Source organism: Papio anubis, chromosome 9 (genome assembly GCF_008728515.1).
Source record: "Papio anubis isolate 15944 chromosome 9, Panubis1.0, whole genome shotgun sequence".
Taxonomy (NCBI): domain Eukaryota; kingdom Metazoa; phylum Chordata; class Mammalia; order Primates; family Cercopithecidae; genus Papio; species Papio anubis.
The window spans coordinates 13,655,352-13,669,565 of NC_044984.1; the positions used below are offsets into that span (position 1 = coordinate 13,655,352).

At 39.3% G+C, this 14,214-nt stretch overlaps 1 protein-coding gene and 1 long non-coding RNA gene across 2 annotated transcripts in view; one reads left to right on the forward strand and one right to left on the reverse strand.

The window, feature by feature from the left end:
• The first annotated feature begins 3,477 nt into the window (after positions 1–3,477).
• Positions 3,478–6,275, forward strand: LOC110740653. Its single transcript, XR_002515558.2, has 4 exons — positions 3,478–4,225; positions 4,572–4,619; positions 5,174–5,346; positions 6,210–6,275. It is a non-coding gene; the product is annotated as an uncharacterized LOC110740653 (long non-coding RNA).
• GUCY2C (guanylate cyclase 2C) overlaps positions 4,378–14,214 on the reverse strand; it is an 82,597-nt gene continuing 72,760 nt past the window's right edge. The window contains exons 22-27 of the mRNA XM_021922068.2: positions 13,942–14,134; positions 12,671–12,845; positions 10,863–10,961; positions 8,341–8,435; positions 6,567–6,643; positions 4,378–4,983 (exon numbers count right to left, since the gene is read on the reverse strand). Of these exons, the coding sequence (XP_021777760.2) occupies positions 4,809–4,983; positions 6,567–6,643; positions 8,341–8,435; positions 10,863–10,961; positions 12,671–12,845; positions 13,942–14,134 (814 nt within the window). The 3' untranslated portion in view covers positions 4,378–4,808. The remainder of the gene's footprint in view (positions 4,984–6,566; positions 6,644–8,340; positions 8,436–10,862; positions 10,962–12,670; positions 12,846–13,941; positions 14,135–14,214) is intronic.

Below are 14,214 nucleotides of genomic sequence, written 5' to 3' on the forward strand. Positions count from 1 at the left end.
ATCAGTGGTATTGGTTTGAAGTCCTTGCCTGGTTTTGGAATCAGAATAATGTTAGCCTTGGACAATGAGTTTGGAAGTATTCCCTTCTGCTTAACTTTTTGAAATAGTTTGAGTAGAGTTGGTATTAGTTTTTCTTTAAATGTTGGTAGAATTAAGCAGTAAAGCCATTGGGTCCTGGACTTTTCTTTGATGGGAGAGTTTTTATTACTACATCAATCTTGTTACTGTTCTGTTCGGGTTTTCTATTTGTTTATGATTCAATTTTGAAAGGTTGTATGTGTTCAGAAATTTATACATTTCTTCTAGATATTCTAATCTATTGTTATTTAGTTGTTCCTAGTCTGTTATGATTCTTTGTATTTCTCTGGTATCAGTTGTCATATTTCCTTTATCATCTTTGTTTTTATTTATTTGAGTCTTCTCTTAGTAAATCTAGCTAAAGGCATGTTGTTTTGTTTATATTTAAAAAAATTTTTTTTGCTTTGTTGATCTTTTGTATTGTTTTAAAAATCTCTATTTCATTTAATTCCATTCTATTACTTCTTTTTTCTACTAATTTTGGGTTAAGTTTGTTCTTGTTTTTCTAATTCTTGAGATCAAGTCATCTTGCTTGACATTTTTCTACTTTTTCAATGTGAGCATTTATTGCTATAAACTTCCTTCTTAGAACTGCTTTTGCTGTGTTCCATAGATTTTTGTATGTTGTATTTCCATTTTCAGTTGTCTTATGAAAAATGTCAATTTCCTTCTTAATTTTTTCCTTGACCTAATAGTAATTCAGGAGCATGTCGTTTAATTTCTGTGTATTTGTAAAGTTTCCAGCATTGCTCCTGTTTTGTTTTTTTTTTTTTTTTCTTTCTTCTTTTTTCTCACATGCCCATGCCCACTGTGTCAAATTCTCCTGTCATGGATTTCTAGTTTTATTCCATTGTGGTCAGAAAAGATACTTAATATAATTTTGACTTTAAATTTATTAAGACTTGTTTTATGCCCTCACATATTATCTGTCTGGACAAATGCTCCATGCACTTTTGAGAAAAATGTGTATTTTGTAGTTGTCAGGTAGAATGTTCTGTAAAAGTCTGTTAGGTTCATTTGGTCTAAAGTACAGTTTAACCTCCATGTTTATTAATTTTCTGTCTGGATGATATGTCTATTGCTAAAAGTGGGGTGCTAAAGTCCCCTACTACTTTTATATTATAGACAATCTCTCCCTTCAGGTCTATTCATATTTGCTTTACATTTTACCTTAGTATTGGGTTCTTATATATTACAATTACTACATCCCCTGTTGTATTGACACCTTTGTATTTATATAATAGCTTTCTTTATTGTTTGTATACTATTCTTGACCTGAGTCTATTTTATATGATATAAGTACAGCTACTCCTGATCTTTTTGGTTTCCATTTGCATGGAATATCTTTTCCCGTTCCTTTGATTTCAGTCTGCACATATCTCCAGAGGTGTAGTTTCTTATAGACAGCATGTAGTTAGGTCCCGTTTTTCTTTAAAAAAATTCATTTAGCTACTCTGTCTTGTTTTTTTTTTTTTTTTTTTTTTTGAGACAGAGTCTCACTGGGTTGCCCAGGCTGGAGTGCAGCGGCGTGATCTCGGCTCACTGCAAGCTCCGCCTTCTGGGCTCAAGTGATTTTTGTGTCTCAGCTACCTGAATAGCTGGGATTACAGGTGCCTGCCACCACGCTGGCTAATTTTTGTATTTTTAGTAGAGATGGAGTTTCACCATGTTGGCCAGGCTGGTCTCAAACTCCTGGCCTCAAGTGATCCAACTGCCTCAGCCTCCCAAAGTACTGGGATTACAGGCGTTGGGCCATCGTACCTGCCCTACTCTATGTCTTTTAATTGGAGAATATAATCCATTTACATTCAAGGTTATTATTGATAGGAACATGTTTTCTGTTGCCATTCTTTTAAGTGTTTTTTTTTTTTTTTTGCATTTTTCTGGTAATTTTTTTGTTTTCTTCCTCTCATACTGTCTTCCTCTTTGGTTAAGTAATTTTCTCTAGTAGTATGTTTTAATTCTGTGCTATTTATTGTCAGTGGCTGTATTATAGATTTCTTTCTTTGTGGTTACTATGAGGCTTACATAAAACATTTTATAGTTATAATAAGTTATTTTAAACTGAAAAGAACTTAGCTTTGATTGCAAAGGAAAGCAAAGCAACAAAACACACTATACTTTAACATCATTCCTCCTCCATGTTTTGACTTTTTGATGTTTTAGTTTACATCTCTTTATATTGCCTTTCAACCAATTGTTGTAGTTATTATTATCTTTAATAAGTTTTAGTCTTCATAAATAAGATATTATCAGTTTATATACCATAATTACAGTATTATTCTGAATTTCTATTCTTACTTTTACCAGTGAGTTTTATACCTTCAGATGTTTTCTTGTTATATGTTAACATTCTTCTCTTTCAGACTGCTGGACTCCCATTAGCATTTCTTGTATGAAAAACCTTATGTTGATTAATTCCCTCAGGGTCTTTTTTTTTTCTCCTGGTCTGGGAATGTCTTTATCTGTTCCTCATGTTTGAAAGATAGCTTTGTTGGGTACAGTATTCTTAGCTGATAGTTTCTTTTTCTCAACACTTTGAATGTATATCTCACTCTCTCCTAGTCTGCAAAGTTTCTGCTAAGAGATCTACTGCAAGCTATATTGGAGCTCTATTGAGTGTGCTTTTTTTTCTCTTCCTGGTTTGAATATTCCTTCTTTATCTTTGATTTTTGATAATTTTATTATGATATGATTTGGGGAATTCCTCTCTGAATTTGACTGGTGACCTCTGAGCTTCCTGTACCTGAGTGCTATCATCTTTCTTCAGTTTGAAAATCTTTCAGCTATAATTTTTAAAATACGACCCTTTTCTTTCCCATCTTCTTCAGGAATTCTTATATGAAGGTTAGTTTGCTTGATGGTATCCTATAATCCTTTTTAATTCTTCTTTTCTGATGGGTAATTTCATATGTCCTGTCTTCAAGCCTATTGATTATTTCCTCTGATTAAACATGCTATTGAGGCTTTATAATGAGCTTTTTCAGTTTAGCTATTATATCCTTTATGTCTAAGATTTCTATTTTTATGTGTGTTTTTACATTTTTTCCTCTGTCAATTTTCTCGTTTTGTTCCTGGATTGTTTTTCAAATTTCATTTAATTTTTTAATCTATACTTTCTTGTGCTTCTCTGAACTCTTTAAGAAGATTTTTCTGAATTCTGTCAGACATGTTGCTGACATGTCTGATAGACCCCAATTATTTGGGGTCTATTACTGGAGCTTTGTTGATTTCTTTTGATGGTATCATATTTCCCTGAGTTTTCACAATCCTTGTGTCTTTACATTGATGCTGCACATTTGAGGAGATGGTCACCTCTTCCAGCTTTTACAGTCATTCTTTGGTGGTGTTAGACCTTTAGTGCTTAATATTGTAACTTAGTCACTGGTCTGCTGTTGCTTCCTGGTCTGGGGAAGCCTTAAGAGAATGCTAGAATTTAAAGGTTGTTTAAAAGGAAAAAACCTTTTAGTTGTTTCCAAGTGAGAAGAAGATTCCACATTAGCACTGGGCTTTGTGGGAAATCTAACCAGGGATTCAGGCTTTCCTGTGGGTTTTGCCTCTAGTAAGACTGTTGCATCATCCAGTTTTCTCAGTGTGGCATCTCTGCTGATTGGAGCAGAGCAGCTGCAAGGTCTGCATGTCAGTTTCAGCAATCAGCACCTCCGCTTTTCGTCCCCAGTTCACCCCTGGTGTTTCAGCCCACCTGGTACTCACAGTGGTTCATGAGACAGGACCAGAGTGAGCTTCTTGTGAAGATTCTCAGACTGGTGGGGAGATCAAACTTCCATCTCCAATTTTCTCCTTTTACCTCGTCAACTGTGGGTCTAAGGAAATTATCTGTGAGTGGTGTTATGCCAGCTTGGGGGTGGCACAGTCTAAAATGAAGTGGGTATTAAGATTCATAATTTACTGATGAAAGATCAGGAGCTTGGAGACATGGATTACTTTATAGTTAGAAAAGTACGGTACAGGAACTTGACTTTTGCCTTGGTCCCATACTTAGATCACTGCCATCCACATTGTTAATTGGACAAGCTGAAGCAACACCTCTGTTTAAAGGTCAGAAATTCCCTCACGTGTAGCAGGTGATACTAACCTTCAACGTTCTCACCTTTGAGTAACAATGCTAGCTTTGCCATACTTCAAGGTGAGTGAATGTAGTCAGTTTTTCAGTAAGCGCAAGATGATGTGACTGATGTATTCCAGGAAAACGGGCAAAATAGGTAGAAACGCATACACAGTCTTGGGAAACCTTTAGCTTTTATTCTTTCCTAATATAGAGCATATTTTCTGCAAAAATTATGAGTTAAATATACTTTAATGAAGATAAGGTATTTAAAATATAATTATGACAATTTAAAAAATCTTATGAATACAGAAGGAAAAAGAGCCAGTAAACAAAAACAATAAAAACAAACAAACAAAAAATAAATGAAATAAGAATAAAATCTTCTCAAGTTCTAGATAGTCTATTCATTTCTTTTCTTTTCCAGGTGGAAGCTGCCTGGAATAACTGCTGGAATGAGGCTCCAGAGTGGAAGGTAAGTATTTCACTGAGAACACACATCTGATTCATGCAAAAAGTCCATGTTCCAGACAGGGCAGCCAAGCCTAAGTACATTTCTGCTTCATTGAGGTCTCAGGAAAATGCAGGCTTTCAGGACACTTGAGGTCGCTGCCTCCGTGCAGCTGTATTTTAATTTGCGTGAGTCCTTACACCTCATTTAGGTTTAAAAATAGGTGCTCTCCTTGTCTGTGGTATTCAGTTGCAAGTATTCCAGAGTGCCTTTTTTATAGCTGGCTACTCGTCTGGGTTTTTGGCTTCTTATCCCTGCTGCCTGTCTTTTCTGTAAAGAGTTGGCAATCATGTCTGAAAATTCTGCTTGCAAACGCTGTTGATTCTCCCTGCAAACAGGGTGGGAAGAGAAAATAGAACTTCTCAGCAATTCATACAGAATATTCCTTAGCTCCAGAATAATCAGTTCAGTTACTCAGTTACTCTTTGAATGCCTATTCTGTGCTAGACACAGGAAATCCAAAGAATACGAAATGATCCCCGCCTTTGATGAGCTTAAAAAACTATTATCTCTGCTAGGAAATTAGACTTCAATTTCAAAGTGAAACGATCTGCTGCTGGAATTTGGAGGCATGATTGGGACGATCTAGGTTTACATATGCCACTGCAGGAAGGGGAGAAGAAGCAGGGAGGATGCTCGGCCCCTGCCACACAACCCTGAAAACTCATTGGTCCCACACATACTTCACAGTGTGAGTCTTGTTTGGGGAAGGCTTAGAATGGTGGAGGGGGCCACGAGTTTAGAATGGACCTGGGACACTCCAAGTAAGGAGCTAGGTTTCTCATGCCCCAGGGAAGATTTGGCTTGTTTTGGCTTTTCTAGAAGCTTGCCATCTCTCTGGGTCTGCCATCTAGGCCTCTGCAAGACAGAGTTTCTCAACCATAGCAAAAGCCAAGGAAATGGCCATCTGGTTGCAATAACATGTATTGATAGGCAACTGGATGACAACTTGAGTCACCTTTAGGAGAACTGAAACCTGTCAGTTAACCCTGAAACTTTGTCTTCCTCATCGCAGGGAGAACACAGACTTCATGTTAAGACCCAGAACCACAGTCTTGGGGCTGAGGCAGGTCCTGTTTTCATTAGGCAACTCAACAGAAAGATGAAGACAGGAGTGGAATGCAGAGAGCCTCTTTGCCCCCAGTGTGCTCCACTCCTGTGAGAACCAGACACGCATGAGGTGAACTCTAAAGTGTCTTCTGTTCTCCCGAGCAAGCCTGGAACACAATGCTAGCTTTGCCATTGCTTTATTGCAGGGCAATATAGTCAGTTTTTCAGCAGGGACAAAATGACGACTGGTACAGTCTAGGAAAGTGGGCAGAACAGGTAGAAGCTCATACCCAGACTCAGGAAACTTTTAACTCGTTCTTGTCTAATATATAGTATATTTTCTGCATAAACTGTAAGTATACTTTAATGGAGATAAGACATTTAAAACATAATTTTGACAGTTAAAAATATCATGAATACAGAGCCAGTAAACAAAATGAAACACATGAAATAACAAAATCTCCTCAAGTTCTAAATAGTCTGTTCATTCCTCCTCTTTTCCAGGTGGAAGCTCCTTCTTGGGATAAAGGATCCAGAGCTTAAAAAAAAAAAAAAAAGGTAGTTTTATACTGAGACGACACATCTGATTCATGGAAGCAAGGTCTGTGTTCCAGACAGGGAAGCCAAGGCTAAATACTTTTCTGTTGTCATTGAGGTCTCAGGAAAATGCAGGCTTTCAGGATAATCCCCTTCTTGCAGTCTAAGAAGGGAGGTTTCTAAACCTTCTCATGTATAGTCCCTTCTTATGCAATATATGCCACTTGTAAGGCACTTGCCAACTTAAATTGGCTTTAAGTAGCGTAACTTACAAAGCCAAGATCTCTGATTTCCTCCCTGTCCCTGCCACACCCAGAAGCTTACACAGTAGGAGGGGTTGGCAGGTTGAATTTCTGGTCCTTCATCCCGGTCAGCCAGTAGGTAGTCTCATTTCCTCTTCCCTGGTAAGACAAAAGAGTTAGGTACCATGGAGGCCAATGAGTCAGTTCAGCTGTAGACCACTGTTCCCATAGTGATCTGTTTCCATGACACGTTTCACTTCCGCATTTCTCATCAGTGCCAATATTTAAGCACATCACACATTCCTGTTACGATTTGCATTATCTCTAGACAGATTTTTATTTCCAAGTGCCTTTTTAAAAATAAGTTTCTCATTCAGCAGACATCCTTTTCTTAAAGTAGAGTTTTCTTTTTTTTCCCCAAAAGACATTTTAAAATATCACTCTAGCAACATCACAAGAACTCTAACTTAAAAAGGAAGAAAATTCATCTGCAATTCTGCTACGTCAACAAATCCAACTGCTTGTCATTGTCCATATTTCCTTCTAGCCTTTTTTTCAATAAAGTTTTGTCACAAAACTTTTGCTACAGTTTCCCTATCTTATTACAAACACATGTACATCACAATTAAGAACTCATTAAGTGGCATTTGTGGGGTCCATCTGGAGGCTACAGAATGTATGGAAATTTACTGGAATACTGGAAACTCTGTTTTTGCTAAAGCTGGTATTTGAAAAAGAGATACAAAATACATACTGTCCAAACACAGCCAGTGAACCATTATTTTAAAAAAAAAAGTGTAATAATATATATCTGTAATATAGATCAATAATTTAAAAATGAATGAGATATATATATATATAACTGTTATATATTATTAAACTCATTTAAAAAAATAGTGGTTCATTGGCTGTGTTTGGACCATAGTAATCCATAAACCGGTTATATTTTGGGGTAAATGTTCTTTGTAAAAAATGTATCTATGGAGGACTCAAAAAGCAAGTGTGATGATGTTAGGACACTTACATAAAAGGAGACTTTTCCAAGGTGCAATCAAAATACAAAGGCCAGAAGCACTATGGCTACTGGAGGCAGGTAACTTACAGTTAATAGTTGCTTTGCCAGTTGTGAAAAGATTGTAATAACTTTGGAAAAGCAGCCTGAGAAGCAACTGGAGACATCTGATGGCTTTGGAGGGCAGCTGTTTTAAATGTGAGGAACTGCATGAAGACGCTAGAGTAGTGATTCTCAAATATTAGTGTGGTCATCTTGTTAAAAAACACATCATCTTGTTAAAAATATAGATTCCTGATCTACACCCACAGAGAATCTTGCATAGCAGGCCTGGTGGAGTGTCCAGACATCTGCATTTTAACAAACTTCCAGATGAGGAAGAGGAGGAGAATGGGGCCACACCTTGTCATTCACTCCTTGTGATTCTAGAGCTTCGGAATAGTAAAGCAACTGGCAAGAGAGGTGACCTCAGATCATAGCAGCGTTGTGTAGTAAGAGTAGGGAAGTAAGTGGGAGGACAAGGGTTTTGATTTAAATTAAATAAGTCCTGGACCAGACAGTATGTAGCTCTTGTGTTTGGAGGAGGAACTGCAGACAAAACCTGGATATGGCAGGGGAAATGGTGGCAGAGTTCAGAATGTCAAAAGGGCTCTTTGGAGTAAAGGAAAATTCTGAGTTCACATTTTTTGGTGGTCATTTCTCTTGCAGAGGATGGAGGGTGCTCACTGTGACGAGTACAGAAAAGGATGAGCATGCTCCTCAACTTTCCTGGCCAAGGCTCAAAGGAGGTGGCCCAAGCGTGTCTGAGAGCTTTTTCCATGTATTGTCTCTGTGGACTCCTTACCTTTAAGTACGTTTCTCCTCTCACTTCATACAGGAACTGGCACTCAGTTCTCTTCAGAATGGCTATGGTGGAGCCACTCACATGAATTCTCAAAGCTGGAAATGCAAAATAGATCAATAAAAATCTCAGCCATTACATGGCCTATTTGTTTTCCATTGATTCAGGATATCAACAACACCTGAGATAAGAATCCTAAATCAAGAAGAAACAATTGTGGCTATTTTAATGAAAGAACACTTAAAAATAACATCAGAGAGCTAAGAAATGGTATAGTTTGGATATTTGTCCCCACCCTAATCTCATGTTGAATTTTAATCCCCAGTGCTGGAGCTCTGCCCCCCACCAGGTGTCTGGGTCACAGGGGTGGATCCCTCATGACTTGGTGCTGTCTTTGCGATAGTGAGTTGTCACAAGATCTGGTCATTTAAAAGTGTGTGGCACCCGCCCCCTGCCACTCTCTCTCTTGCTCTTGCTTTCGCCATATGAAGCGCCTGCTCCGGCTTTGCCTTCTGCCAAGAGTGAAAGCTTCCTGAGGCCTCCTCAGAAGCAGATGCAGGCACTATTCGTACTGTACAGCCTGCAGAACCATAAGCCAATTAAACCTCTATTCTTATAAATAACCCAGTCTCAGGTTTTTCTTTATAGCAATGCAAGAACGGCCTCACACAAGAAATATAATTTCACATGGGAAGAAAGAAGGCCTGGCATCAGTTTTCAGGGCCCTGAGTGATGGTGATCCCAAGGTTTTGCTCCATAGATTCGCATTCCAGCTCAGAGTAGTAGCCTGAGGGACCTTGTTTTAGATTTGACTGGTAGTGCCAAGCTTGGGTGTTGGAGTTTGGCTTTGGGTGCCTGTGGAAAAGTTCCAGTAAATAGCTAAAGACTTGTGGGCAAGGTGAAGATTCGGGAGAGTCGTGGGGTCTTGATTTTCTCCAATTTCCTTCTTCTGGAACATTGTTATCCTTTAACAAAAGAAGTGGTGAGGGCACGCCCATTCACAAGTCCATTGATGTGTACCACCTTTCCCAATATAGGGGCCTAATAGCAATACCACGAACAATAACAACAGTAGGAATAATGACAATCCCAAATTGTATACCTACCATGTACCATGATTGCTAAACGCTTAACTTGACATCATCCCAAATGTTTCAGAAACCCTCCTGGCAAGGTTGGTATTCCATTTTCAATTTATATCTTTATCTTTCTGAGGGCTAGAAGGATCAGGTAGCTTTCTCCCCAACTTATACTTACAATGATTAACATGATTTCAATCATAACCCGAGTGTGTCTGACCCCAACCATATCCTTTTCCTTGACAGCATGATTTGCCAGGACAAACTAGTATCAGATTGTCAGTACACTACCAAAATACCATTCTGCCTCCTGTGGTTTTGTAAGCTCCAGCCATGTCTACCAATGCTTTTTTTCTCTCTTCTATATATTTCTCCTACTAGCACTGTCATCAATATTTATTGAACATCTACTTCATGCAGCACAATCCAAGCAAATGCAATATATACCTTTGTATATAACAAATCTTAGATTTTTCTTTACTAAAATCAATTTTCAGTTGGGCATGATGGCTCTTGCCTGTAATTCCAACACTTTGGGGGGACCAAGGCAGGAGACTTCCTTGAGCCCAGGAGTCTGTGGCCAGCCTAGACAACATAGGGAGACCACACCTCTACAGAAAAACTTAAAAATTTAGCCGTGCATGGTGGCATGCCTGTAGTCCCAGCTACTCAGGAGGCTGAGGTGGGAGGATCACTAGAGCCGATGAGTTCAAGGATGCAGTGAGCTGTGATTGTGCCATGGCATCAAAGCCTAGGCAACAGAGTGAGACCCCATCTCAAACAAATACACAAAAATCGATTTCCAGAAAAATCGAATATGCTTTGGGAGGCCAAGGTGGAAGGATTGCTTGAGGTCAGGAGTTTGAGACCAGCCTGGGCAACATGGTGAGACCCAGTCTCTGTTAAAAGTTAGCTGGATGTGCTGGTATGTTCCTGTAATCCCAGCTACTTGGGAGGAGGAGGCCAGGAGTTCAAGTTTACGGTGAGCTATGATCGTGTCACTGCACTCCAGCCTGAGTGACAGAATGAGAGCCTATCTCTAAACAACAAAAACAAAAAAGCAAAATAAGAGGGAAACAAGAATGTGAACCAGGGTGTATAGTTCTTACCTTGCCTACTGATTTTTATTTTAACGTTCATGATTCTATGGTAAATGCCATGACTATTCTAAGTAGAATATCCCCGTATTCATTGTATATGAGCCAAAAATATAGAATCAGTCTAAAACTGAGCAAAAGTGGAAGAATAAAATAATTATCAGTAAACAACAACAAAAGCAAATGTAGCAAAAGCTGGATTGACACAGGTTTGTGTTCAGCTAATGTGAAGAATTATTGTACATCTCACTGGCACTTTGTATCTACTTATTGTGTATTTTATCTCACAGTCGCCCTCTGCTGGAAGACAGAATATTTGTCCTCTGAGAAAAACAATCTCCCTTCTTACGGAGGCCAGTGGATTCCATCCTAGAGGCTGTGTTGACTGTATCTCCAAATAGACAATAACGAGGCATCTTGATTCCCACAACTCCAGCAGCGCAGGGACCTGAAATGAAGGACAGAAAGCAGGAAGTGGAGGCCATAGAAATTGCAGAGTAGAATGAAGACAGGTAAGCCTCTCTGCATGGTCACAATCTGAATGCTTCCTGTCATGGACAAGTGGCTGAGGATGTGAAATGTGAGCTGGGGCTTTTGCTTTAAATGGATGAATCCAATGAAGCATCATTATTCAGTGCATGCGATCATAAAGTATTTTGCTCTCGCAAAGAAAACGATATTTGCAGCAAATAGGAAGGCATCCAGAGTTCCAGATTGCAAAGGTGATTTTGAATAGAAGGCTCTCGGGAAGGATGAAGATGAGCCCCACTGCTTGCTTACTATGCCAAACCGCACAACCCTGAATTTTACACTGCTGGAGGGCACTGTAGACTTGAAACTTCAATGGCTCAAGTTTGTTTTATTTTTATTTTAAGGTGGCATTTCTGGGATTGGTGCCATGACAATGGAAGACAGAAGACAAGACAAAGGCATAACCTTCCTTAAGCATTTCATGGACCAGGCAGATGCAGCTGGATGGGGAAGCCTGTGGCACAAGGAGGTTCTAACAAGCAGAACAAAAGCCCAGGCTAGACTATGCACTGTGGCGTGTTAGGTAGGAAATAAGGGTTATTCAGTCAAGCATTTGCGTAGAATGACTGAGTGCAAGGAGTTAACAGTTTTAGAAGTTAAAGATTAACTCAGAAACTGCAAAGCTAGGTTTTAAGCAATGCTTTGCAAAAGATTCATCTAGATGACTTCTGAGTTTCTCTTACTATGTTTTTCTATAACACCTGTAACTCTTCTCAAATCTTGACGTTCAAGGCTGTTGAATTAAACTAAGTTTGGCCTGAGGCTGCCTCTTAGGGGTCCCTACAAAACAAACTGCAACCTAGCTTGATACATAAACAAACTAAAAGCCTAACTAGGGTATACTTATGTTACAGATAGCTGAGTCTCAGCCAATCGCAGTAGCTGAGCTTCAGCCAGTCACAGGCTGTCAGCTGATCTGACCTTGACCAAATCAGGGAAACACAGAGCTGTGACCAATCAAGTTGTTTCTGTCCCTCACTTCTGTTTTCTGTCTGTAAACACTGCCTGCCCACCTTGCCCATGGAAGCTCTCTGAACCTCTTCTGGTTCTAAGGGCCATCTGATTTGAAAATTGTTCTTTGCTCAAACTGTGTTAAATTTAATATGCATAAAGCTTTTCTTTTAACAAGGCTGTGTAACTTTCATGGTCTTTGAAAGTGACTCTTGTACTCTGTACTACTGCAGTGGCAGGGAGGGGAGGGGGTATAAATAGTATAGAAATTGCACCAGCTGTTTTTTATTTTCCCTAGTAGATAATCTAATCCACTGAAGATACTATAATATTTTAGTGGGAAAATATATTGAAGTTGGGGGTGGGGAGAAAGGGAATGGGGAGGAGACAAATGAAATCATAGGTATGGTGATTTAAATAGGAGTCCAAAGCTTCTTGTTTTTGTACATGTTATCATTTCAGCAGTCAGTGGTGCCCTCAAAGCTCTTGTTCTTAGAGCTCTCTAGGAACTGGGTCTGAATATCTCAGGATGCATAGTGGGACCTCACATTTGGCAAAAAGAATTAAGAGTAAATGTGAAGTCGATCACACTTGAAGACCTTTTATCCTTTCTGATTTAGTTGGTGCCCAGCAGTACATATGGTTCCCAATTTGCTAAAATGCTCAACTCCATACCAGAGTGAACGCCAATGCGAATCCATATTGGGAGGCCAGGAAGATGCTCCAGCTCAAAGGTCCCCATGAAGCTGAGGATTTCCAAGGCCATCTTGGCAATGTCTATTGCATGCCGATTGCCATTTCTCTTAGGCAAACCACTAGCCACCATGTAGGCATCACCAATGGTTTCCACCTGTGGAAACAGTTTCTCATGAGTGGCTCTGCCCCTTTGAAAAGCATAGAAATTAAACAGAAGTAATTAATCACATATTAAACACAAAAAGTGGTTTGGGAACACAGTATGAGCATAGCCCTTTACACTTTTTCTGGGGCCAATTCAATCAGTTCTATGCTGATTTCTTCAGGGTTTTTATAGTCTAGTTAATGGGTGATAAAATAGCTATAAAGGAATTTAGCCATTTAAAAATACTTCATAAGTATATAAATTGTCCAGATGTGGTGACAGTTCTAGAAATATTCAAATAAATAATCTGAATGGTTTTATGTAATTTGAGGAACACCCTTAGTTACCTGAAAAGTAATCCTTTAGCAAATGTCAACATACTATTTGACAGAATATTACATTTTGTAATGTGTAATTGTACACATTCTTGTAGTACAATTTTCTATTTATTATAACCCCAGTGTCTTTGCTTCATTTGCAGTCAGCTTAAACACTGCCCATTCTTTTGGAGGTGATTTAAGAGTATGCCATTTTGTCTAAATTTAGTACTTTAAATTCATTCCTGCTGAACTTCCTGTTGTACCTTTTGTGCTGCTTCTTTTTTTTTTTTTTTTTTTTTTGAGACGGAGTCTGGCTCTGTTGCCCAGGCTGGAGTGCAGTGGCTGGATCTCGGCTCACTGCAAGCTCCGCCTCCCGGGTTTATGCCATTCTCCTGCCTCAGCCTCCCGAGTAGCTGGGACTACAGGCGCCCGCCATCTCGCCCGGCTAGTTTTTTGTATTTTTTAGTAGAGACGGGGTTTCACTGTGTTAGCCAGGATGGTCTCCATTTCCTGACCTCGTGATCCGCCCGTCTCGGCCTCCCAAAGTCCTGGGATTACAGGCTTGAGCCACCGCGCCCGGCCCTTTTGTGCTGCTTCTTAAATGGTAATTTTCACTTCTCACTCCTCTAATTCTACTTCTCTTCACCTTTAGCTCAGATTCAACCACCAATTCACTAAATGTGAAACTAGAGAGGACAAGAGTAGTAACAGAAATAACCAATTCAGGCTCTGATGACCTCGGGTTGTACAATTAATGGTTTCAGCCTGTTAGGTGATGTGGTTACCTTGTAGACATCATGATGATCAACAATGTGGTCAAAACTCTTATAGATGTCATTAAGCATGTCCACCACTTCCATGGGGGTGCTGTATTTGCAGATAGTAGTGAAACCTACAATGTCACTGAAGTAGATTGTAACTTCCTCATATAGTTCCGGCTCTACAAAGCCTTTCTCCTTCAGAGACTTTACCACTAGCCTAGATGAACAAAGGAAACAAAATGCCTTCAACTTCAGCAAATTTTTTCTTGTTTCACATAAATCTTTCAGATAGTAGTG